Source organism: Urocampus carinirostris, chromosome 4 (assembly GCF_059441175.1).
Source record: "Urocampus carinirostris isolate Australia breed hairy pipefish chromosome 4, RoL_Ucar_1.0, whole genome shotgun sequence".
Taxonomy (NCBI): domain Eukaryota; kingdom Metazoa; phylum Chordata; class Actinopteri; order Syngnathiformes; family Syngnathidae; genus Urocampus; species Urocampus carinirostris.
Window position 1 is genome coordinate 22,830,380 of NC_142352.1, and position 26,631 is coordinate 22,857,010.

Genomic DNA, 26,631 nt, shown 5'->3' on the forward strand with positions numbered 1-26,631 from the left:
TCTCACACACATTCACACACTAATAGCGGCCATGCAGCACTGCTTGTATGTCATCTGTATCACTGGTGGTCTAGTGGTAATGTGTCAGCGCTCCTTTATCACTCGGGTTGATTTCTATTGCATACAATGTTATACAATTTTTGTCAACACATATTAAAGCATTGAATGAAACCATTTATATAAACCCATATACCCAGAAGATCTTACTTTAGTCTCAATGTCATGTGCCTTATAGTCTGGTGCGCCTTATGTATGAAAAAACATGTCAAAATACTATTTTTGGGGTGTGTATTTTATAATGCGGTGTGCCTCATAGTGCGAAAAATACCTTACAGTATTTGCATATAAATGATGAAAAGGGAAAATTATCCTTTTAAAATGAGGTGTTCCTTAAAGTAAAACAATAATTTCCCCATAGGATGAAGCATCCTCTCCCGGAGATTTGGTTGTCACTGACAACGCCGGAGGTGAGTATTAGTCACGCACAAATCCTGCACCTTGTCAGCATGTCTCCGAAATTCCACAGACATTAATTAACAGAAACGACCCCCCCCTCCAACCCCCAGACACTGTTTCAGGAGCAGCGAGCACCCACTGGCCCTCATCCTCCTCGCTTACCGCCCGTCTAAGGCGTCTGATCACGGCATCGCAGCGCTACACCAAGAGCCGGCAGATCCTGCAAATTCACCAAGTGCAGTCCCAGTCTCAGCTGGCCGCCATGATGTCTGCGCCGCTTGGTCTACCGTCATCAACGCCGCTCAGTTTACAGTCATCAGCGCCGGTCGGCCTACCGCAGTCTGCGCTGCTTCTTCCACCTCCACCGCCGGTTATGCTCAGTGACCCGTTTAACCCCAAGATGGTTGCCAAGATTGAACGTCAACAAAGGTGGGGCAAAGTGATTGTTGGGAAAATAAGCAAATGGGTTTCACTGATATTATATCAAACATCAAATGATAGCTGGCATCTTGACAGGGATTGCCGTGAATTTGTAAATATTTCCTACCTGTGTGCAGTAATCAGGGTTCTTAAGGGTGCTTGAAATCTTTGAAAATGCTTATAATTTAATGTCTTTTCAAAGATTGTAAAGTGCTTTGGGTGCTTGTAAATGCTTGAAATGGTTGCCATTTTGCTCAACAAGTCAGCCTAAAATGACCCAGGCCACTTCTTTTTGTTGGCTTCGCACTGACATTAGTTTATGTCTCTGAGTTAACGTCATTCAGGCACTGGTCATTTCCATTGTTTCCTTCCCTAGCCATTCATGTCAGACGACAAGGGCACTATGAAATCTGTATTAGCGCAAGGAGTATGTATCAGATATGAATATTTATTATATGTCATGTAAAACATTAAGGTAGTGTCTCTCAGTGTTAAGTTGTAATGGGAAGAACGTCCTGCAATCTAAAATGAAAGACATATTTATGTCATTTTTACCACCTTATATGGGGAGAGAATTGTCTCAAAGGTAATTATTGTATTTTCCGCACTATAAGGCGCACCTAAAAGCCTTTATTTTTTTCAAAAGCTGACCATGCGCCTTATAATACAGTGCGCCTTATTTATGGATCAATATTAATTCGCAAAGTCTTGCAACGAAGCCCAGCAGCCGCCGACTAGATTTTCCCCCGAACGCCAAGTAGTCCGCGGTGTATGCTGGGATTTATTTACCGGCGTTTCATTGGCTAACCAATGTGTCAATCATCATTTGAATCGATCACTATTGGCTAAAGTTATTCGGAGGTCAAGAGGCGGATCCTTTTTAATCATTTACAGGCTGGCATTGGCTTAAACGACGAAACAAAGCCTGCAATTGGCCAAAAAAGATGTGTCAATCATCAGTTGAATCGATCACTATTGGCTAAAGTTATTTGGAGGTCAAGAGGCGGATCATTTTTATCATTTACAGGCTGGCATTGGCTTGAACGGCAAAACAAAGCCTGCAATTGGCCAAAAAAGATGTGTCAATCATCAGTTGAATCGATCACTATTGGCTAAAGTTATTCGGAGGTCAAGAGGCGGATCCTTTTTATCATTTACAGACTGGCATTGGTTTAAACGGCAAAACAAAGCCTGCAATTGGCCGAAAAAGATGAATGCGTATAGCACGTGGCTGACGGCATACAGAAAGCATTTTTTACTATACTGTATTTGTAAATATTTTATTCTCCTGGATTTACTACACTCACGGATATAAGAGGACCACCGCTGCAACATTAGTATGAACACAATGACTTCGGTGAGCTACTCCGGCAATATATCTTGTTTCAGACTGAACTCGATGTTTCTGTGATAAGCGGTGCAGATAATGGATGGAATGGAGTGTCTATTTTTAAATTAAACTCAATTCCAAGTGTTTATTGTCATATGCACAGTAAAGTTGCGAGCGAAAAAGAAAATAGAAACTAAGGAATGGTTGGCATTTCTTGAATCCCAAGACTTTAACCCTCCGAATGATGGAAAGATGCATTTGAGTGACATCGTACGGACACCGCATCCGCACGTGTTCTTGACACGTATTTGCGTCTGCAAGCTTTGGGAATATTAATGGTGTAATAAGTTTGACTGAACTATCTGACTGTTTTGTCGACGTTCCCATTGTAGCGCCTTATAATCCGGTGCGTCTTATGTATGTCAAAAATAGGACCAAAAACTATTTTTCCGGGGTGCGCCCTGTAACCCGGTGCGCCTTATAGTGCGGAAAATACGGTACACGGGTATTGTTCAGATCCACAAATACATTTGCGACTTACTCAATTATAAGTCTTTATAAATGCACATGCACGACTAAAAATGAAATAGTCCTTAAAAAGTGCCTGAATTTGCCCATGAAAAAGATATACGAACATTGATATAGGATACGCTGAGAACACATTCATATGACAAATGATAGCCAGCCTCTTGAATGAGTTTGCAGTCAATTAGTATATTTCCTACCTGTGTACAGTCATCTAATTATAGAGTACGTATTGTTTGTCTAACCTTGTTCAAACATGTTTTTTAGTTCAAGATACTTGGTAATAAAATACAATAAAAATTGGATGCTGCAAAAATGTATTTAATCCCTTTTCGAATCTTATATGTGAGGTGAACAAATGTATATTAGGGAAAAAAAACTAAAGTACAGTGACACCCCAAACCTTTTAAAAAAAATATTTACATTGTCAATAGATGGACAAGACGGGAAGAGGCCGACTTCTACCGGGTTGTCTCCACGTTTGGAGTGGTCTTCAACCCGACGCTGGGTTGTTTCGACTGGACAAAATTCCGGGCAATGGCAAGGCTGCACAAGAAGACAGACGAAAGCCTGCAGAAGTACCTGTGTGCCTTTGCCGCCATGTGCAGACGAGTGTGCCGCCTGCCACCCAAAGAAGGAGGTTAGAACATACATTCAGTGTTCATTATATAGCAACTAACACCATGGCACCATGGGTTTTGGAACTTTGCAAGCGGCTACTGCACTTGGTTTATTTCTTAAGCTGCCCAGCTTGGAGAGAGGCAAAGTTTTGGAAAATGTTAAAAGCAAACATTTTATTCTCACTGATAGAGGCATTCCCAAATTCTACAACATGCAAAATGTCAGGAAATTATACATGATTATGTATAAACTCTATGTACACAAGCAAACACACACACACACACACACACACACATATGTGTATATATATATTTATATATATATATATATATATATAAATAATCGCTGTATTCCAATTATTTTATCATGCATTTTGAAAACAGCCCGTCTCGTCTTTGACTTCCTGAGCTGTGACGTCATGTGAGAATCACCCTAACCCTAGCAAGCCAGTCACCATATTGGTTTATGTGTGAGTCTGAGAGGTTACAAATGGTTCAAGCAAAGTTTGATAGTTTTTGTAGAGGATACCTACGTGTTGTGTCACAGGTGGTAGAAAACAGGGCGAGCAGCCCAAAAAAAAGCTAACTGGAAAAAATAGCACACGGAGCTTTAATGGGAGCTGATCAACTAAAGTTGGCCTCGGCCTTGACGGGAAAAACGCTAGGCGGCTGACCAAAAAAACGAAAATAGTTACAGCCACAAACTCGAACCCGACAAGGAATAAAACATTGGACATGACAGGCTTGCCTGCCAAACAACACACTGTGCAGCTGATGGGAGGCTAACCGGGAGCAAACAGAACTGATAGCCTTCAGCAGCCCGGATGCTAACTAAGAGCTAGTGACACACCCAGCGAAAATGACAAACGAAAAGCCACAATCACCTACCTAGATAGAAAGGCAAAGGTGGAACACACGCTGTAACAGCCGCAGGTAAATACTTTCCTCAAGCAGCGTTTGGCGGTCAAAGCACACAACTCGAACAAAAGTCACAAGGCCCCCATCAGCAGGGTAAGCAAAGTTCCAATTTCTCCAAACAGAAATAAGCAGTATGCAATTGGTCTTCATGACAATCACTGTCTATTTCAGAGCTGCCTCATATGTTGTGTAAATGTGATTTGCCATGTTGGAAGTAATGTGTTCCTTAAATGATGTCACAGCTTGCTAGCAAACAAGCCAGTTGTGTCAACTTTGAGACTAAATTCCACGGAATATTTTGCAACTTATCTACATATTTGCGGGAAGGAACACTACTTGTTCTGTGGTTCATTGAAAAAGTTTGGTCTTTGTGAATTCACTTAAATACAGCTCTTAATCAATTAGTCACTGAATTATACCTTAATTATACCATGTGTAGGAGAAAAATATTGCAGCCAAGGTTTTTAAAATTGGGTTCAGCAAATGGTTTCATTCTCTTAATGATTTCCATCTGTCCATCTTTTCCCCCTTTAGACTCTGCCGTGGACCCGTCCCTCAACCTCCAGCCCATTACAGAGGAGCGTGCATCACGCACTTTGTACAGGGTGGAATTGCTGCGCCAGGTGAGGGAGCAGGTCCTCAGCCACCCGTTGCTCTACGAGCGCCTGCAGCTGTGTCAGGTCAGCTCCGACTTGCCTGCGTGGTGGGAAGTCGGCACCCACGACAGGGACCTGCTAATCGGTGCAGCCAAGCACGGTGTCAGCCGGACTGATTATCACATACTTCGAGACCCTGATCTGGGCTTCATGGCGGCCCAGAGAAGCTATACCCAGACAAAGGCCATACCGCCGCAGCAGCAGCAGTCGCTAGTCTTCACGCCTTCAGCGATGCCTCAGTCTCAGACCGTAACACCCACTTCGGCACTGCCGCCCCCCGCCCCTAGGGATTTCGAGTCCAGTGAAGTTGTCCCAAAAGTGGAGCCCCACCCAGAAAAGAAGGAAAGCAAGGAGAAAGTGAAGGAAAGCTGGAGTCCTGCTCTAGCACCTGAGATTCCTGAAGGAGTTGCTCTGGACAAACTGGAAAGCGAGGTGCAGATGGTGGCAGCAAGGACAAAGCCCCTTACGCCCAACTCCTCTGAGAGAAAGCCCAAAAAGGCCAGCAAGAAGGGGCGGCGGGAGAGACGGACTTCAGGGACCGACTCGGACGGCTCCTCGTCCAGCTCTTCGTCGCGCTCCTCTTCATCTTCTTCCTCGTCGTCTTCCTCCTCCCACACTGGGTCCAGCTCATCTTCGTCTTCATCGTCCTGCTCTTCTGGCTCCTCGTCGTCGTCATCCTCGTCTTCTTCTTCTGATGATAGTGACACTGAGCGAGATGAAGGAAAACATAAAGGTAAGACGTCACAAGTTGCCCAGTTGTTAATGATGATTAACTGATTTAACGCGCCACACTCAAAATGGAATGTCAACGTATGAAAAATGGTAAACAACGTAACAAATGAGTAATGATTACTAAATTTCATAATATAAATATTTCAACATGATTTTCATTATACTCTAATCTTCTTAACATTATGGGGAGAGTAGCAAATAGCCATGAACCCTCATGTAATTTTCACGGACTTCCGTTGGCTCTGCAATGGTTCTTTATTTTGGTCAATGCAGTCACATTTCACATTTATATATCTTTTTAAAGGTATGTTGCACAAAAGAAAACCAAATTAATGAACTAAGGGTTGACATGTTAAGTCAAGCTTTATACCACGTCCACTGGCCGGATCAGGCCCGCGAAGGCATATATTGCGGGCCGCGAGACGATACAGGGAGAAGCTTAAAAAAGACGCTTTAAGTCAAACTATGACATTCAGTTTTTAATATGTCGCCGAAGCCACTCGCCACTCCACCCATTGTAGCTTTATATGCTGATTGACCATTTATCAAACAAAGACATTTGTGCAAACGCCCATTTAGATGTAATTTGATTCAAAATAGAAGGCTGTTTAGGGGAATACATTTGCACTCACCTGGAATTCTTAACCTGTGTCCCTGTGTACCACTCTAAAAACAAACATGAAATATACACTTCCACTGAGGTTCAATCTCAGTGGAAATAGCATTTCAGAGCACCAAATGGAGAACGCTCTGAAACCTGTTTATTTCTTCTTGGCTTACTTGATCACTAGTAGACCAGCATTTTCTGAGCAAAGGGTCCGAGCAGGAACATAAGGTGAAATTAAATCTGCAAGATATGAGGAGGCAAGTCCATGCATGATTTTGTATAACTCCAACAGAACCTTAAAATCACATTCTAAACTAACAGGGAGCCAGTGTATGTCAGCCAAAATCAGGGTAATGTGATCATATCAAATGTATTTATAAAGATATTAAATTTCATGCAATAAACCTCCTCTGCAGTGTCTCCACTGCATTGAGTTTTTCAATGTAAATGATCAAATTTAGTGCTTAAAAAGAGATTACTCTTTACCATTTTTGTTTGTAAATTAGTATATTTGTATGCATAATTTTGTGCGTTTCAATACAGTTGGATGAAATGATCCCTTTATAAACAAATAGACTATGAAACAGAAGTTTTGCAGGTGAAAAAATGGATTGTCTTATCTTACCAAGGTATTGGATTCAAGACCCTCTATCAGCATATAAAAAACATGAAATATATCAATCAGTTATTTTTTTCCTCTGGCCCAGTCCCCGTGCAAACTTTTTCAAACCAATGAGGCCCGCGATTCAAAATGTTTGAAGACCCCTGCTTTATATGTTATTAATATACATATAGGTACTGAAGTGCTTCTTGGCTCAAATCCCTGAAGCATGTCCCGAGTAATTTAGACGAGTGGTTCATGAACGGCGACTCGGTGTGTGTGTTAATGACATATGCAGTGACATTGGAAGCCCCGCAAAGCAGGTGTACCAGGTGACTTATTCAAAAAGGTTTGTGTGTAGTCTGAAATAAAAGCGGCTAAGAAACACTGCAAATCCCCCTCAACTTCGTCTGAGTCCAAAAACTTGGGAATAAAATGTCTGACAATAAATAAGTTAAATAACAAATTTTTGCCACATTATTTCATGTTTTACTGGATGCATAAGCAAAAACATTGACAAAGTAACACAAAACAATTCATGTTAAAACACTCTTCAATCTTCAGAATACTGTACACAATAATGTATATTGTGTGTTCTGAGAGTGATTTACCCCCCACCATTTCATTGCATGCACCAAGAATGTTATACATTATTCTGTCCACATGATAGCGACGTCAAGGAAATGATTCATCTTGCGGGCTTTCACTGCTTTATGAGGTTTCATTTTGCCATCACTATATGTAGGCAACATGAATCAATGGACACTAACAACCAAACTTGGAATTGTAAATTTGTTGGATCGTCAATTTGTGGTCCATCTTTTAGCAATTAGCATGGGTCTCAGATAAAAACATTACAAGCCTGCTTCGATTGGTTGAAACAAAAAGCCTTGAAACCACTTTGATCGAGTAGCATAACTAACACAACCACCCTAAAATAATTATTTCGATTATAAAAAAGATCACAACATTGTGTGTGATGTTTCCAGTGCCTGCAGCACCAAGCGTGAAAGGCTTCGATGAGGACAGCGTGACTTCGTTAGTCACTGTGCCGCATGATGCACAGGACGCCCACGTGGGGCAGAACGGGGTCATCAACAGCACACCACATCCGTTCCAAGCAGGACATTATGTGCTGGCTGCCTCTCACTGGCCGAAGGTGAGTCCACTTAGAGCTCACTTAAAGATATTCCCAAATTGTTTAACATGCAAGATGTATTTTGCATAAAATGTATTTATATTTCCTCTGTATTTTCCAATTATTTTACGAGATAATGCATTTTGTGCACAGCGCGTTTTGTCTTAGTCATCTTGAGCTGTGACGTCATCAGCGGAACACCAGCACCTTAGCAAGCCAGTCACTATATTGTTTTACATGTTAATAAGTTGAAGAGGTTAAAAGTGTCTTAAGTCTGGCAGTTTTTGTAGAGAAAGCCTAGGAATGTGTGTCGCAAGTGGATGCAGTAATAGTACAACAAAGGGCGAGCAGCCAAAAAGGAGTTTACTGGTGAAAAAAGCACACAGAGAGCCGCCATCGGGGGGTCATGGGGACCGATCAATGAAAAACGCACGCAGCCTCGGCAGAAAAAATGTGCGCCTGGCAGACCAAAAATCATGCTATAAGGAGCCAGGCTAACCAGGAACAAACATCGAAAACAGGCAACAGCTATGGTGACAAACTCAATGCCAGCTGGCAATCAACCGAGGGGCACGGCAAAACCCTTGCAATCGCAAAGCACCCAGCAACAGGATAAGCATAGTTCCAATTTTTCCAAGCAGAAATGAGCAGTAAGCAATCGCTGTTCAGTACAATTGCTGTCGGTTTCGGAACGCCTCAACTCTTGTATTAATGGGATTTGCCTTTAAAAAGTGTTGTTTTCCATCGTTGATGTCAAAGCTTCACAGCAAACAAGCCAGATAGGTCAACTTTGAGGCCAAATTTCCCGAGCCCCCCGAAATGTGGAATATTTTGCATAATTTAATGGTGGTACACTACACGTTCTGTGCCTTGTTGAAAAAATAAAATTTATGTTTCGTAAGACCTTTAAGAGGTACCATTTAGGTCTGATAACTTTTGTTTCACAATCAGGATCGCGTCATCATCAATCGTCTGGACAGCATCTGCCAGGCGGTGCTGAAGGGCAAATGGCCGGCCATGCGGCGTGTCTACGATCCTTGCGGTGCCGTAGCGTCCTTCTACACGACCAAGCTCTTGGATGGCAGCCTGTGCGAAGACCCCTCGGCCTCGCCACAGGGGTCTAAGGTGACCGAGCATGTTGCAGAAAACAAGGAGTTCTCAGTCAAGATGAACGATGTATGTTGACTTCACCTGCCTCACCATTCCCCCTAACGACAGCTCCATCGTCTTCATGTTGAGCATGTCGCTCTGACTTTTCCCAGTCTGCCTTTCCTCTGGGGTGTGGTTTTTCCTCACAGTGGGAGGATTGTAATAACCCCTTCCTCTTTTTTTCTGACAAGCTTGTTTTGTGTTGGGCCTCTAGGACAACATTGTGCAAATGTTAAATTTCTATGATCTCCAACACATTGATAACAATTGATTTCTACGCTTTTGGCTTCAAATTCCAGTATTATTAATGCTGCCTACCTGCTACGACTGTATCTTTTGTGTGTCAGGTATCCTGGTTGCACTAGCACATAATACGTACAAGCATTTATAGTGGAACATGAGACTTGTGCAAAAATTCGTCCAGACTGTCCAAAACGTATTCCATACTCACAAAGTAAACACACAGACGCTTAAGAACACCTGAGTAGCCCACGGAAAGGTTGTGATGGGTCTTTGCGATTGTCTGGTAAATATGATTTCTAACATGAGGTTTTAGTTGTATGCTTAACCTCTAATGATTACAACCTGGTTATAACATAGTAACAAACTATTTTGGAAATAGTATAGTATATCAAATTGGTAGCCCTTCACTCCAATCGGTTATAGAAAGCTGATTTAAGCCTAAAAAGTTTGGTGACCCTGGCACTATAAATTTTATATATTGTTTTGTTGTTGGCAAATACATTTTTTTATTGAAAGTATATTTTAGAAGGCAAGTATGCACATACTTGTCAAACTTTACAAAAATAAATGACATGGACAAACATGTTTTATGTATTATAACAAGAAAATGAGAGACAATAATCTGGAGGGAGGGGAATATTGTCAAAGGTGAAATAAACTGATCAGGAAGCATTGGGCAGCACAGCGGCCAGGTGCTTAACACGCAGCCCCACGGTGTGGAAGTCCAGGGTTCAATTCCAGTCTCTGTGTGTTTTCCCTCGTGGGTTTCCTCCTGGCACACCATATTCCAAAAACATTCATGTCATGTCCAAATTGTCCCTAAGTGTGAATAAGCGAGTGGTTGTACTGTATGTCTCCTTGTTCCCTGGCTGGCAACCAATTCACTGTCCCCTTCCCAGACCTTGATGATGTGAGTTGGGCTCAAGAACCCCCTGCAACCCTAGTGAGGATAAGCGGTGCGAATTAAGCCAAAATATTAAACATGCAACAAAATTGAAATGAAATCAATGAAAATGTCAAACAATCAGTTTATACCATTTTACTGACTATAACCTTTAACATTGAAAACACACCTAAAAATCTATCATCCTTAAAATAGTCACTAAATTGGTCTTGTTTGATTTTCTGAAATCTCACATGACGTCTACCTTCTTGGTCTGTATTTTGTAACATCCAGATGTAACAGTTCCACTATAAATATTTGTGTTATTGTAAAAGAAATTTTGCATTGGTGCTATACAATAAAGATTGTTGCCTAAACCAACAGATGTTGTTTACTAATAACAAACGTATCTGTCCATGCAGCAAGAGGGAAGCCTTAAGTTGACCTTCCAGAAGCAGGGGCTCCCTCTGAAAAGAACCCTCGACTCTGAGGAGCCGCCCCAAGAGCAGCAGCAGTATCTGGCCCGGCTGCATGACCTACAGAGTGCCTGCGACACGGGCCTGGCCGACATCACTAAACCACAGTGCAGCTTCCAGAACGGTAGGCTCAAAAACGAGGAGAATCTGCAATGAAATGTTTCTGGGAATTTATTCCTGGGTTTACCAGATCTTGTTGGCGCCATGAGGCTAAACGGCGTCCTGGATAGCCAACCCTTAATCAAGAGGCGGCGGGGGAGAAGGAAGAACGTGGAGGGAATGGACATGCTCTTTATGAATAGGACACAAGTTCATGAGCAGGTCAGCATAAAATACTCAATGTTATCGTATTTTCCGCACTATAAGGCGCACCCTTAATAAATGGTCTTAATCAGGGGCCATTTTAGGTTCTGAGATTTGGGGATGCTAAGCACCCAGAGTGTTGAATTCAACTTGCATTTGATTCAATGCAGCTAAAATGAGGATTAATTTCTGTTGATTTCCACAAAATCATGGTATTGGGTGGTCAACTAGTTGTTTGACATTACCACTGTACAACATACTCTTACTGTAATACGCCAGAACCTCCCTCCACAGACTGCTGCTATGCCGCAAGTGACACTAGCCGAGGCAAAGAGGAGTAGGGAGGGGGGCAAGAGCAGTGCTAGGAATCAAATAGACTGAACCATTTCAATACAATGGAGTATTCACGATGCTGCGTTGTTCACATTTTTGTTTTCTTTTACTTGTTTTAACTTTTCTATTGAGCATTTTTCAGCTGAGAAAAAGTTAAACGACATTTTCTCTAACATATCTGGTTCCCTGAATAAAAATAGTGTGATATGAGACAGGACACCTGTTCATGTGTCACCTGTATCCCTACTAGTCTATTGGATAAGATCCAGTGGTTTCCCTACTGCAAACCCAGTTCGATTCCCATTGCATTATACATTATGCAATTGTGAAAAAACATCCATGTCTCAGGCGACCGATCTGATGGTTAATATTTGGTGCTCTTACCATTGTTAACTGGCATAAAATTTAATGACTGATTTCCGTACAATAAGGTGAATTACAAGGCATATACTCGTATTTCTAGCCTACTTTTGGTTTTTGGGTGTGACTTGTAGTCCGTAAACCTCGGTAAATGCAAAACTAGAAGAAATATGTAGAAACTAAACCTGCATGTTTTCAGGCGGCTCCCGGGTGGGGCGGCATTGGTCAGGTGGGTTTGGCTCCAATGTCAGGGTACAACCCCCAGACCTCGGGCCCAGAGGGTGCGGAGAGCAGGGTCCCGGTCATCAACCTCAAAGATGGCACCCGGCTGGCTGGGGATGACGCTCCCAAGAGAAAAGATCTCGACCAGTGGCTAAAGGAGCACCCAGGTTTCGTCGCCGACACGGGCGCTTTCATTCCTGTGAGTTCACATTCACTTCAGAAAAGCTCTTGAGATATCCAGTAATCCCTCATTTTTTGCAGGGATTGCCTTTCAAAAAGGTCCCATGATAGTCAAAACCCGCAAAATATAAACATTTAGTTATTTGTTTATTAAAATAGAAAAATACCCTATTTATTTAGTTATTTAATAAATACTCTATACATTGAAACAAAATAACAATCCCAAATTTACAGGGTTAGGTATTTGTTTAACAATTAAAAGTTCTGTGCTTCAAAATGTTTTTTTTTTGTCTTTTTTACAAATAACATCTGTATTGTCAAATTACAGTTTTAAAAATAATCTTGCCGCTTTATTGCACAGAAACACTGATTCGGGACACGACCAACTTCACTTCACATGATTATTTGTTGCCATAATGTGGAAGTTGTAGAAAACTACAAATGTTGAAAAAGCCATACAGTATTGGACCCAAAAAAATACCTGGAGCCACCAAATATTAAAGTCCTTATGTACACCGAAAAAATATGGCCACGGGATGATTGAATCGTAACCTTTGAAACTAGTATTGAATCCATCTGTTTCATGCACCTACAAAAAAAAACTGCCTTGAGAGAGACGTGCTCCGCCAGGCTGTACTTGCCCAGGACAATCCACAGGAAGTGGTGCCCCAAAGAACCTGGTTGTCAAGGCATCTGTTAATCATGAAAAAGCCATCAAGGAGCAAAGACTCAATACAGCAAGGGATTACTGTGTTTTTTTTCTACTTTAACACCTCTGTCTTTGCTCAGGGTGTTAACAAGCCCCTGCAGTTCCACGTCCAGGACGGCCGACCAAAGCAGAAGAGGCACCGGTGCAGGAACCCTAACAAGATAGATGTCAACAGCCTTACGGGCGAGGAACGAGTGCAGATCATCAACAGGAGGAACGCCCGCAAGGTGCCAACCCCTAAAAACAGCAAATTATTTTGGTTTCTTGTCTTTCTCAAAGGGATACCTAAATTTTAAACATGCAAAATGTGAAAAAAATAGAAGAGTTTTCTTGCATAATATATATATATATATATATATATATATATATATATATATATATATATATATATATATATATATATGTTTGTATGTATGTATGTATGTATGTATGTATAAAACATCTGTATATTCAAATTATTTTCCGCATTCTAAAGACAGCCTGTCTCGTCTTTAACTTTCTGAGCTGTGACGATGTCCAAGTGACACTGTCACCCTCGCAAGCCAGTCACCATATTAGTTTATGTGTTAGTCGAACAGGTTACAAGTGTTTTGAGCTAAGTTTTGGTAGTTTTTCTGGAGAGTCCCTAGGGGTTAAACTTACCTCATGCAGCTTCTGGAGATCGAAGCACACAACTCGGACAAAACAGTCACAATTTCCATTTCCTCGGTGACACGGTTATTCCTCCAAGCAGAAATGAGCGCGATACATTCGCTGTTCACTATAATCACTGTCTTTTTTGGACGTGCTTCATATGTTGCTGCAACGGCACCCGCCATTGTTAAGAGTCTTGTTTTTATCCACTGATGTCACAGCTCTCTGTCAACTTATAGACTAAATTTTTTAAGTCACCCGGCGTGTAGAATATTTTGCAACATATTTTGTTGATTTTGGGGAGGAACACTAAATATTCTGTGACTAATTGGAAAAAATGCTCTTTTATAATCCCTTTAATGAACTGCAATTTCAAAGTGTTACCATTACATTGATTTTATTTTGGGCTTTCAGGTCGGTGGAGCTTTCGCACCTCCCCTCAAGGATCTGTGCCGCTTTCTCCAGGAGAACCCGGAGTACGGTGTCCCGCCTGAATGGGCCGACGTCGTCAAACAGTCTGTAAGTTGACTACAAACTGTGAACAAAAATTGCTACTTTTGTTCACATTTTGTATAAATAGGCAAAATATTTAGAATGAAGTGCTTGGAGAATGGACTAAGTTGGAATAACAATGCGCTAAAAAAACAATGCATCATTGCAAAAGTGTAATGAAATGTGATGACATTTAGCAGCAACAACAAAAAATCACCATTGTAATTTCTGAACAATACGTTATACCCGATGATAAGGAACACCAACAAAAATTAGTCTTGTGTGATGTTTTTTTTTTTTTTTCATTTATAAGGTGCAACGGTTTATAAGGTGGACAGGATTAAAACAACACCAAGGCGGTAGAGTTGCAATAACAATAAATAAAAAATATGTACTATGAATATGTATTCATTTCGCAGGAGGCAATTGATGGTTTTACTCCCAAAAGATAACATCTCGAAATCACCAAAGGCGACTCAACTATACATTGAAGGGTTATATTAATGATTTTATTGTTGAGACGGTCATAAAAGTTTCAGCTCGTCTAAGTCTGAGCTGCATATTTTCCCAGGACCAGCCTTTTTAAGATTTGTAGGCTACCAGGGAGTGCCTCTACAATTGTTGAGTGCTACAGTATTTACGTTGATTCATTCAGCGTAACACGGCCAACATATGTTCTTCGTAACACTGCCAGAATTTGATCTTCGTTATTTATAGGTAAGTTAACAAAGCTTAGCCCCAAAAGTTACAAATAGGCAAGGTTCAGACTGCAGAGCTCACCAGGTTATAAGGCGAATGTTCAAATTTCCGACCACTTTGGGGCTTTTGGGTGCGCCTTATAGTCCGGAAAATAAGGTAATTGCGATTAAATATTTCAACCGCTTGAAAACACAAAGCAATGTAGTCCAGAACCTTTTGTCAAAAAAGAAAAATGAAGGACACAGGTTCCACGCATGAAAATATCTGACACTTAGGAGAAATACACTGTTTAGAAGCCAAAAAGGGTAACGTGAATTGTTTAGATATGAGGAGAAAATGTTTTGAAGTGGGGAAATTGTGAGATTTTCCAGAGAGAAGCAGGCGTTTGAGGTGGTGCATTTGAATTAAAATCGGTGAAGTTGCGCATTAGATTTGATCTTGCCATCACAATATTTGTATTCACAGTACCAGAGACGAAAGTAGAAAATGGAGAAAACAGAAAAGTCGTCCTGAAAGAAATCAATAAACAAAAGAAACAACTCTTTAGTGTATCTTATGACGAATGAAAGTTTGATGTACATGAATTCAATACATTATAAATTATATGTTGGTATTGTGTTCATTGTTGAATCATGGACGCATGTATTCAACGGTTGTCATTTACAATTCTTAGTTTGAGGTGAGACAAAGTGAAACTACATTTCATACAATTTTTTTAAAATGAAAAATTAGGTGTGCAAGTTATGCACAAAGTATTTTCCCTACACACTTCTTATTTATTTACGCTCTGACTTATTGTTATGCCTGCTTGTTGCTTTTCAGGGTTACCTCCCAGCGAGCATGTTTGACAGGATCCTGACTGGGCCCATCGTCCCCGAGGAGGTGAGCCGGCGAGGGCGACGCCCGAAGAATCCTCTGATGAAAGCGGCGGCCATGACTGCTCACGCTACGCAAGCGGCAGCCGCTTCTTCTGCTTTGGGGCTCAACCCCCTGCTGGCCAACGGGCTGCTGGGAGGCATGGACCTAAGCAGCCTGCAAGCCTTTCAACAGAACCTGCAGCTGACCGCCGGCCTCATGGGCCTGCCGCCCTCGGACGCTGGGAATCTGGCGGCGAGCAACCTGGCTGCCATGTTTCCCATGATGCTCTCGGGCATGTCGGGGCTGCCCAATTTGCTGGGCGTCGGAGGCTTGCTGGGGAAGAACAAGGAAGGAGGAGGCACAGAGGACAATGAGGCGGCAAGTGGCCAAGTTGTGGGGGAGAAGTGCACCCTCAGCGAGGAACGGACCAAAGGCGCCGACTCCGCCCTCGCAGCCACTAACGTTCAAAGTGCCTCGTCTTCTTCCAGCCCCCCTCTCCCGCTCAACCCCATGTTGCTGTCAAGCATGCTTTACCCAGGGATGCTTCTCACTCCAGGCCTTAACCTCCCGGTGCCCGACACGCAGCCTGAACAGAAGGCGCCCCTTCCCATTCCTGCTCCTCCTCCACCACCTCCTCAAGCGCCGCCCACCAAAGCGGAAACTTTAGAAGACGATGATGAGGAGGAGGAGGAGGACGAGTCGGGAGACCTCAAGGACAACGGCGGGAAAGCCGGGTCGTCTTCATCCGGGGGTTCCGGGAGCTCCACTTCTTCCTCGGAAGACTCGGACTCCAGCAAAGACTAACGGGACGTTCATTTATTAATGAAGCCCTTACAAATGTATTCATGTGTTCACATATGTGTAGATCCCACCTCCCCTCACTAGAGGTAAGATCGAACCTAAAAATAATCCAGCCCAGACCAGACCCGCAAGTATTAAGGCCTGACCCAGACCGAGCCCGAACAATTAGCCTGATTTGGAGTACCGAGCCCAAAGCAAGCTCAAAATTTCATAATAGCGAGGACTCAGATTTTTATTTATTTATTTTTTACAAAATTCAGGCTTCAATTTGATATGATAATTCACCTCACTGCTTCCCAAGTTAAACAAAACTGTATAAACCAGTGGCTATCAACTGGTCTGACTTCAGGACACACCATCCGACCCTATTCACACAACACACCATGACACAAATTAAGAAAAACGTTCCAGTGGAAGGATTGTGCTGTTTAAACCAGAGATAGTAGTATTTATTCACACTTTACAAAATAACAGGCCAAATCAAAATTAATAATATTCCCTTGTAGTGCGCATGGCCTGCTCTTTTAATGAAGTCCGAATCACTTCAATGACTTTGGCTTCAAGATGATAAAATCCATATCTCATATATTCTCCGCCGTGTCTGGGCATGTTGAAGATGTGCAAACAAACTTAATCGGACGTTTTCTTTGGTGTCGTCGCTGGTGTCAACTTAGATTTTTTTATGGAGTTTAAATGACCCTTACTTATGTTTTTATTTTCTTAGCATTGTTTTGCCAAGGCAAAGGCCTGCAACATACTGAAAACAGGTCCGCAACACACTTTTGAGTCCCAGCCCACCGGTTGCGAAACACTGGTATAAACATTTACATCTTGTATATTTTTGTGTCAGCAAGGGTTACATTTACCGACAATTTTTCCTCATTGGCGTGAACATTTTAAGGCTGTCTTGACGGGTTGAAAATATGGCCATAAACAACAACAGCAGTAGCGCGGCACTTTAAGAGAGGGAGAGGCAGAGAGACGAAGAACAATGACGGGTGAATAATTTTGAAACAAAAAGGTCAAAAGAGAAGCCTGACCCAAATGTAACGATTGACATTTTAGGCCGGGTTTAAGATCTTACCTCCACGCCCTTTCACCACCACACACACTTCTCCCAGCACTTAGAATTTCATTGTGTAAATAACCAATCAAATTGTTGTGTAAAAAAGCAAAATTTTAAAAAACAACGCGGCCCCCTCCCCACGAAAAAGACTGAACTCATATGTTAACGTTTGTAAACAAGGTAGCGTCTTGCTTCAGACGTTTTGCATGTTGGACTCGAGTAAAAGCCACGTTGGACTGTTATGAAACAAAAAAAAAACGGCATTATTGTAATTATTATGAAGTCAGGAATTAAGGTTATTTTGAGGAAAATAAATGCATTGAGCTGTACCATTAATATATTTTGACGGAGCGCTGATGATGTAAATAGGACACGCTTGCTTTGCAGAACTTGCGGATGTGAGCAATAACTCGGGCAGCTAACGAATGTCACACAAGCTGCAGATTCCCTTATGTTCCAGAAAACGTCGTTTATTCCCATTATTTCCTTAAAACATGAACAGTTTTGACTATTTTGGGGTGTTTAAACTGTTTAAGCGGCCCACCAGATTTTAAAAACACAGGAATTTGAGTTATCTGCTGCAAATAAACTACTTACCATCAAGCAACTGCTATAACACTGTGATGAATGCCGATATTTATTTTTACACTCCAAGAAAATTTGCCCATAGACGAAAAAGTTAAATTTCTAAGTTTATCTTTTTTGTTTTGAAAAAGTAGAAACTAATGAGTTAAAATAAGCATAAGATAGTAAGCCAATGAGGCAAATGATTTCGTTTATTGGTATCTTTAAACCTTTGTAGACACTCAAAATAAGGAGATAAGACATCAATGGATTTTTAACTTGCAAGGACACGTGAAAGCAGCACTCTGCCCTGAAGCCCTTTTTTCAAAGACCCCTCCTTTTATTAATTGTTCGAAGTTACAAAAAATCAGATCAGCCTCAAAGGATGTGGTAAATCAAAGAACAGCAACATGATTGGCCGATAGCGTCAATGAGGGAATAGTCAAAACAACGAATAACAGTAAGCAAGAATCTCCTATGCAGACGTCCAATATTAAAAACGGAATGAACTCATCACTCATTATAAGAATTGTTTTTCCATTGTTGTCACAAAAGTAAGTGGGACATTTTTTTAACGTAAAACACAAAAATATACTGTGTTTGAAAATATTTTAAAATGTCAATAAAGCTCTTTAATAATTAAAAATAAATGGCCTCTGCAACAAAAACGTTTTGACACCCCTTCTTTAAATTGTCCATAACTGTTACTATGAATGTGAATGCTTGTACCCGGAACCCTCATTAACGCCAAGTTGCACCCCAAAAACTCCCCCCTCCTCTAAAAAACTGTGCCAAAATCCGACCCGCTTCATGTTTCTCCAAGCGCTTCCTTATAGCTAGCACACCTTCTTCCTGTTCTCAATCGACCACCTTCCGAAGCACAAATAAAATAATTCTGATTGTTGTCTGACACGGCAGCGCCACGTCCAGCTTTCATGCTAGCTCGCTAGCTTCCCAGCTTATTCAAGCAAAGGCTCAAACAATCCGGCTCACGCCAGCTTTTATTATTATTATTATTATGTTTCCACAACTTTAGCATAGACTTAGAAGTGCCCTTAACTTATACCTCTGCTTTTCAACCCTTGTTTTTTTTGAGGGGGTGTAAACGCAAACACTGGAATTCCAACAAAGCCGAAGTACCTTTGCCGCCCTCTTGTGGACTGTTAGCTCATCAATACACGATTGTGTCGGATGCTTTGTTCGCCCACGCTCAGTGAACAGACTGAAAAAGCTTGCAGTGATTTACACACATTTTTTTAATTATTTTATCTCGCGCATAATGATGTTACTATCATAGTACAATCCTAACGCACACACAGACACACACACTACTGCTGTACAGGATGGTATCATTAATGTCATCACTGAGACATTTTTTTTTCAGTTTTATTTTATTTCAACATTTGACGGTGAACACGTGTCACCATGGTCAGTTTTTGTTGTGTTTCCTGTAATATTTTGCGCCATCTCGAGCGCTGTGTGTAGTCAAAGTAATTTCATGTGGTGAAAATGAAAGGAGAGGAAAAAAGGAGGGGGTGGGGGTCTTAAAACAGACAAATGTCATTTGTAATTTATTGGATTACTTTCTATGAAGTTCTATAGAGGAAACTGAGGTTTAATTATTTTTATTAAACATATTCTTCTGACTATCCATCAGTTGTCAATTTTATGAGCGCTGGTTAAAAAGGGACACTGTGTAATATTTGACCGCTTTGTTGTGTATTGCAACTGAAAAGTTCTGAGTGCTACAAAGCACAAGGAATGTTACAAACTACGGCAGGGGTCTTGAACATGATGCCCACAAGCACTAGAGTTCCCCCTAGGGACAGCAGAGGTCCCCGTGGACCTGTCCTGAAAATAGCTCATCAGTGATGAATCAATGTGATTTTCTAGTACAATTATTTCTTTAAGTGCTGGACTGAGTGTATTTAACCCAACTTCCCATTTATTACCTGGTAATGACATTGTTATTTTAGAGATGCACATCAAACTAGGTGCCCTTTGTGCCAATTAGTCACAAAATGTAGCTCTCAGCTTAAAAAAGGTTAAGGAACCCTAAACTACAGGGACTCAAAGTGACAACACTGCACCTTCTTCTGCTTCTCATTTTCTGCCCAGATTTTCACAAGATTTTGGGTTATCCTTCACAGTAAATTGCCTGTCACGTTCTCCTGGTGGTGTACACAAATGGTGTAATTTATGAACCATAAAAACAGGATCAACAAAATCAAACCAGGTCTTAACCCAACTGACAAAGTGTGTAAACCTAACACAGAAAACAAACCTGACATGGTGGCTGAAGGCAAAATAGAAGTGGCAACCAGGATGACAATGGCATTGACCCAACATCTAAAGGAACCCGCGAGAAGCTTCACATTCCTGTCCTGGCGGCAAAGAGAAAGTTCCTCGCCCGCTTCTGAACCCTGTGCCGTCAGGGAGGGTCTCTCGGCTGCTTCTTGTCCCTGTCCTGGCTACAAGAAGGTCACTCGGGCCTGTTTCGGCAGACAAGGACCTTCAGCTGTTCTGACTGATGACTGTCTGATGCAGCCTCTGTGATCTTTTTTGATTCTTTTTGGTCCGACTGGCATCTGGCCCTTGAGGGGGAGGTAATGCCGGGAGCTGCTATGCCACCTTCCCCACTCCTTGTGATTAAGGGCTGTACAAATAAACATGACTTGACTCGACTGTGCCAACGGGATTTGGAACAGGACACACCTGTCTTTTGAAGACTTTATATTGAGGGCTTGAACGCACACTGCCCCGGGTCATTGCATTTTCCACTTCTACCCTGGCTTCTGTTACCGTGTCAGGTTTGCTTTTTTTCTGGTTTGCGCACTTTACTAGTTGTTTTAGGACCTGGTTTTATTTTGATTTTTGTTAAGAGATACTATCCAATGTTGAACAAACATTGCCTCCGTTCCGTCTTCCCTGCATTTGGGTCCATCTCCGCAAAAGTGACAATGGCGGACAATCATGTCAGCTCCATTGAGGCAAGCCTCTTATTTCTTGACCTAGAACTGGGGTGGGCAAGCGTTTTGACTAAACGGGCCGCATTGGGTTAGATTTTTTTTGGCAAGGGAGCCAGGAGAATATATACACCCCTTATTTTTCGTATCTATGGACCCATTTTCTAATCTGATACCTCGTCTGTACAAATGAGAAAAATATAATGTTAGCCTATCTTTATATTCTGGGCATTTGAAAAAAAGTATGTTTTTCACATTTTTTCCGCACATTCCTTTAAAAAAGATATGACCAAAAAAATGGGCACAAGCCTTTTTAAAATTGCAGTAACAATATGCCGTCGTACTGTATGAATAACCAAACATGCACTTTTACAACTATATGTTTTATCCATATATTAGGGCTTGGAATCGATTAAAATAACTAACTTATCTCAGTTTTGAAATAAATTAATTGGGATTAATTTATTTAATCCAGATTTTACAAATGCCAGTAAATATGAAAAAATGTGCATATAAAAATAAGATTACATTTATTACGTAAAGCTTTCGTAAATATTTTAACAAAAATGCTTACCAAGTGAATGAAATGTGCATAAAGCTTGTGGTGTCAAAGACAAATCTTCCATAAAGAAAATATTCAAGTTCCTTATGTAAACATTGTAGAATATCCATCTCTTGCACCAAACTGATCCAAAGTTGTTTGTCGAGGTCTGCTGTCTGACTGTACTACCGCACCGGGGTGCTTAGCTTTTGAATGATACATCAGGGAAGAAATGCTCCGATGGTAAATAAATTCAGCTTTGTAAAGCATACATATCACTTTCGCCTTGTCAATATTCCCATCAAGAAATGTTTTGAAGCGAAACAGTTTTAAACGTGTTTCCTTTCTCTTTTCCATCGCTAGCATGCTACGCCGTGTTAGCCTCGGAAAACGAAAGTGACTCTTAGTTTGTTGGAACAGCGCGGCTTGACACTCGGGGACGTGCCCACGGCGGAATTTTAATCGTTAATATATTTTCGAACGCAAATCGTTAGCGCGACGTTTTTTCCAGCCCTCTTATATCTATCTATCATATATATATATATATATATATATATATATATATAAAACATGTACGTACACAAACATAATGGCCTGGGCTCAGTGTTGCTGGGCATTCTACCAGGGCGAGGTCGTCAGGGTTGTGGTTTGTTGAAAGAGCGCCAACTTAAGAGCCACTTATACACAAATGTTAAATGGTCTGCATTTCTATAGCGCTTTTCAAGTCAATGAAGACGTCCCAAAGTGCTTTACAATGTGCTTCACGCTTAATCATTCACACACACACTCACACACCAATAGGGAGTCAGCCATGTAAGGCGCCTACCTGCTTATTGGGGGCATTAGGAATTCAGTATCTTGCCCAAGGACACTTCGACATATAAGACTGAGGAGCCGGGAATCGAACCTGCGACCTCTTGTTCCAAGACGAGCTCTACCTCCTGAGCTAATGCCGCAAAAGCATATATTAAACGATTTTATTTGTATTTATTGAGGGTGCCTTGACTGAAACCTAGCTAAAAACAAAGGGGCCTAAAATACAACCGTGTAAATTTTCACAAAAATTGATTAAGCTGTCACGGAGCCTATAACTCACATACAAACAGACACTTACAAATACATATTTAACCGCGGTGTACCCGTCCCACCAAAGATCCACATTCACGCTGGACTGGATGATGAGGTTTTTATTACAGTTGCTGCATATGAATGAGTCACAACACAACACTTGGTAAGCTTCTCTGCTGGCTTTGATCTCTTTGATCTCTATAAGAGGAATTAGCCTTTTAGCACAACATGCAACGTCCGGCAAAACTAACATAAAAGGGGACAGAAACGAAACAAAAATAAATCCAAACAGCTTGACAACATCAATCACATTAGCGTGCATGTCGAGAGATTTGTCAGCTGTGGTTTTTGTGTCTAAAATTAACTTTTTTTCAGAGCACCAAGAAATCGTGTCTTACCGTTGACAGCTCACTGTTAGACTGCCAAAAAACCCACCTTCCTGTCGCAAAGTCTAAAGCCTAACCAAACCTTACCACATAACAGCAGGTGCCACTGTTGGACTCCTCATTGCAGGACACTTAAACAGAAACTATACAACATATTTCAGCAGGAATTTCAATAAAACAAAAGTTATTATTACACCCGTTACACATAGATATTTATTTTTTTGTCAGTTTTGTCACATTTTGCATGTTCAAGAATTTGGCATTGTCCAAGACCAGTTGCCATGGTAACAGAGCCTGGCGGTGTTTGTTGTCATCAGGTGTGGGTTGCCCGGCAGGTGAGCCCACAAAACAATAGTAGGTGGGGCCGGCAGCAGGTCATGAGGTTTTCCACGTCGCCATGGAAACATGATAAGCGAAGAAATTCACACTGAGATCGTAGCAGGGATTTGCTAGGTAGCAACTTCCAAGTCATGGGTTGCAACACCAGCAGGGCTGCCTCGGCCGGAACAGACCCTTCGGGAAAACCAACTAAAAGGCCCGCAACAGCAAACTCGGCCTCTGCGACCGCATCTTCGCCGAATGTCAATGCGGAAGAGGAGACAGAAAAAGAGGAAACCGAACAAGGGATGATGTCAAGTAAGGCTTCAAATATCTGCATTGATTGAAATATGTCAAACATGCGGTCTGCGAGCTAGATCAGGCCCGCCAAGCTAGACATTGCAGGAGGAAAAAGAGCTGTAGCTTGATATATGTCCACTTCATGTTGCCAAAATCAAGAGCCACTCGCAGATAATTCTAGCTGTATTTTTTTCTGTCTCCCTTATTTCCTCTTTCTCTTTTTTCTTTCCCCCTTTCATTTTCTCTCTGTCTCTCTCCCACTCTTTTTCATTTACACAAAAATCTTGATTTATATATAACTTTAGATAATAAATAACAATTTATTCATTTTTATAAGCTACATCAGGCCCTTTCAGAACAGCCATTATGCTAATGCAGTGTTCATTTTACCTCTGAAAAGTGATGAGTCCCAGTGACTTGCACGCTCAAAGATCTATGGGTCCCAACAGAGATCTATGGGTCCCCAAAATTTATTGTGATATCGAGGTTGAAATTGTAAATCGTTGATAAATATATAATAAAAATCTATATATTCATTCAGTTTTAATCATCAAATTATTAATTCATTTTCTGCATCAAATTATTGTTGGTAATATACCAGTTAAAGGGATCACCACAAACCTGTCTTTTTTTTTCCATTTTCTCCTTTTATACTTCCTTTTTTTCTTAACTTCTTTATACAACATAATCATTCGTAATATAATGCATCAAAGCAAGTGAGCCATTTGAGAGCCGGCTCGCTTGAATGAGTTGAGCCGAAAAAGCCAGTTCTCTCAAAAGAGACGGACTTTTCAGCACACAACTCGAGATCGGGGTGCAGACGAAAACTCGAACCGCGAGACCAAAACAACAAATGCAAGACGAAGTGGTTTTGGTTATATGTTCGCCATTACAACCCCGAAAGGTGATATTAAAGTGAGATAAAACGTGTTGAAAGTGGTTATAGTAGCTAGGGGATGCAAATCTCAGCAGGGATGCATTTCTCGGATCTGCCTGACAAAAAGTTTGGAGTGTGGTAAATCTTTGTTTAAAAAAAATTAATCGGGTAATAATGACAATTTTGTGTCAAAAAAGTTGATTTGAGACTATCCGTCCCCAGCAAAAATGATGGGTCTAGGACGCAGGGATGGGGCAAACGAGAACACTGCTAATCTGGCCTGAGTTTGACATCCCTGATGTAGAGTAAAAACAAAGATCATATGTGTAAACAAACTTATTTTATTTACCAAATAACACAAATTCCTTCAACGTCTTTCCCAGTTCTTTCCCCACTTGCAGTAAGTTTAATGCTGCTTATTATACTTAACAGTGCAGGATTTCGCAAACATCTGTTCCATGGACTGTTTTACTCTGTAACAGAAACTCACAATATAGTTTAATTTGCAACAAAGATGTCAAGAGTATCTGTGACATTTTCTTCCTATACTCGATGACGTCTGCTACTAAGTAATTGAGACGGTCCGTATTGTGCAAAAGGAGATTGGTCTAACAAAAATTTTAAAAAGTGTTCAGGTACAGAAATTGTTATAAGTTGTACACCATTTGAAATGATCAAAAACATATAGAAATACCGGGAAAACCTATACGTTGACAGATGAGCAGTACCCTAAAACTCACTTATTTCACTTACAATGAGCGTTGTTGGCAACAATAATACAGAAGTTTAATATGACAAAAGGGTGCCTATGTTACAAACAACAAATATGTATGTATTGGACAGAATAGATTGTATCCATTAGGACAATTAAACGTGTAATTTGTGCTTCACAAACGGTTGCAGTTTAAACATTTTCCTCGAAAAAAAAAAAAGTTGAAATATTCTAAAACTCAAGTCAGATTTATGTTGTATAGCCCTTAATCACAAAATGTCTCAAAGGACTTCACAGGTTACAATCCCCTGATTGGGGAAAAACTAAAAAAAACTCAGCATAAGGAGGATAAACCAGTCGTAAATGCACCTTTGATTTACTTCTGCTCTGAAATGAAAATGAAATGATCTGCATTTATATAGCGCTTTTCAAGTCAATGACTTCCCAAAGCGCTTTACAACGTGCTCCACATTTCCCAATAGCGGCCTTGCAGCCATCTAGGGTTGGGGTTATTAGGGGTTCAGTGTCTTACCCAAGAACACTTCGACATGTAACACCCTTACATCCCTTGATCCCAAGATGAGCGCTCTACCTCCTGCGCTACTGCCGCCCCTCTGTAGATCCTCTTCAACATTCACTCCTCATCCATCCTCTTGATGTGTCCAAACCAACCGAGTACTCTCTTATCCACACGCTTGCTCAGTTTCGCTACTACTCCAGTTCTGTCTCTCACAATTTCATTTCTCAATCTATCCAATCTTGTCACTCCCAACATACTCCTCAAACACTTCATCTCAAAAACATTGAATTTCCTTCTCAAATCTGCATTCAAGCTCCAAATGTCTGCACCATACAACACAGTCCCCATACTCCTACTGTTGTTGCTCATCACTCTCCCCAGAGCACCCAAAACCTTGCTTCCTTGATTCACTCTGTGCAATACCTCGCACTCCATTCCACCAACTGCAGCCACATCACAACCCAAGTACCTGAAGCTTTTAACTTCTTCCAGCACCTGTCCATGCAACCTTAAATGGAAGGAGACCAAGAGGAAGGCCGCTATTGACCTGGATGGATGGTGTTATGAGTGCACTGGAGGAACGAGGTCTAAATGTAGTGAAAGCTAGCGCCCTTGTTGCTGATAGGAATGAGTGGAGAGGTGTTGTAAAAGGATAGTGGGATGTTTGGACGCGCTCCAAGGGATGGGCAGGGCACCTGTATGATGCGGCAGGGGTAAACCAGTGAAAGCTGTCGGGCTCTGCTGTTGAACAGAAGAGTTGTGTCACCCTGACACGAGTGACATGGCCGCTTTCTTGTGTCCCGTTTCATCCGGAGGGACGAAAGTATGACCAACTTGGGTGCCGAGGTGCTTAACTTGTTTGGGTGTTTGGGCATTTGGGTCGTCAAGCCAAAGGTGGAGAAGTATGAGATCTTCCCCCAGCTCAGTCATGGAGGGGTGGAAGAGAACTCCAGTGGCAATTTGTGCGGA

The 26,631-nt window shown here is 41.5% G+C and overlaps 1 protein-coding gene across 2 annotated transcripts in view; it reads left to right on the forward strand.

Annotated features, from left to right (window-relative positions):
- The window catches only part of chd9 (chromodomain helicase DNA binding protein 9), a 109,749-nt gene extending 91,107 nt beyond the window's left edge, over positions 1-18,642 (forward strand). The window contains exons 28-39 of one of the 2 annotated variants that reach the window (XM_088333915.1): positions 419-467; positions 567-885; positions 3,166-3,371; positions 4,804-5,658; positions 7,855-8,024; positions 8,955-9,179; positions 10,701-10,878; positions 10,945-11,075; positions 11,950-12,171; positions 12,942-13,088; positions 13,909-14,013; positions 15,508-18,642. In XM_088333915.1, coding sequence (XP_088190041.1) covers positions 419-467; positions 567-885; positions 3,166-3,371; positions 4,804-5,658; positions 7,855-8,024; positions 8,955-9,179; positions 10,701-10,878; positions 10,945-11,075; positions 11,950-12,171; positions 12,942-13,088; positions 13,909-14,013; positions 15,508-16,347 — 3,447 coding nt within the window. In that variant the 3' untranslated portion in view covers positions 16,348-18,642. The remainder of the gene's footprint in view (positions 1-418; positions 468-566; positions 886-3,165; positions 3,372-4,803; positions 5,659-7,854; positions 8,025-8,954; positions 9,180-10,700; positions 10,879-10,944; positions 11,076-11,949; positions 12,172-12,941; positions 13,089-13,908; positions 14,014-15,507) is intronic. The other variant, XM_088333916.1, reaches the window with a different exon arrangement.
- Positions 18,643-26,631: the final 7,989 nt, after the last annotated feature.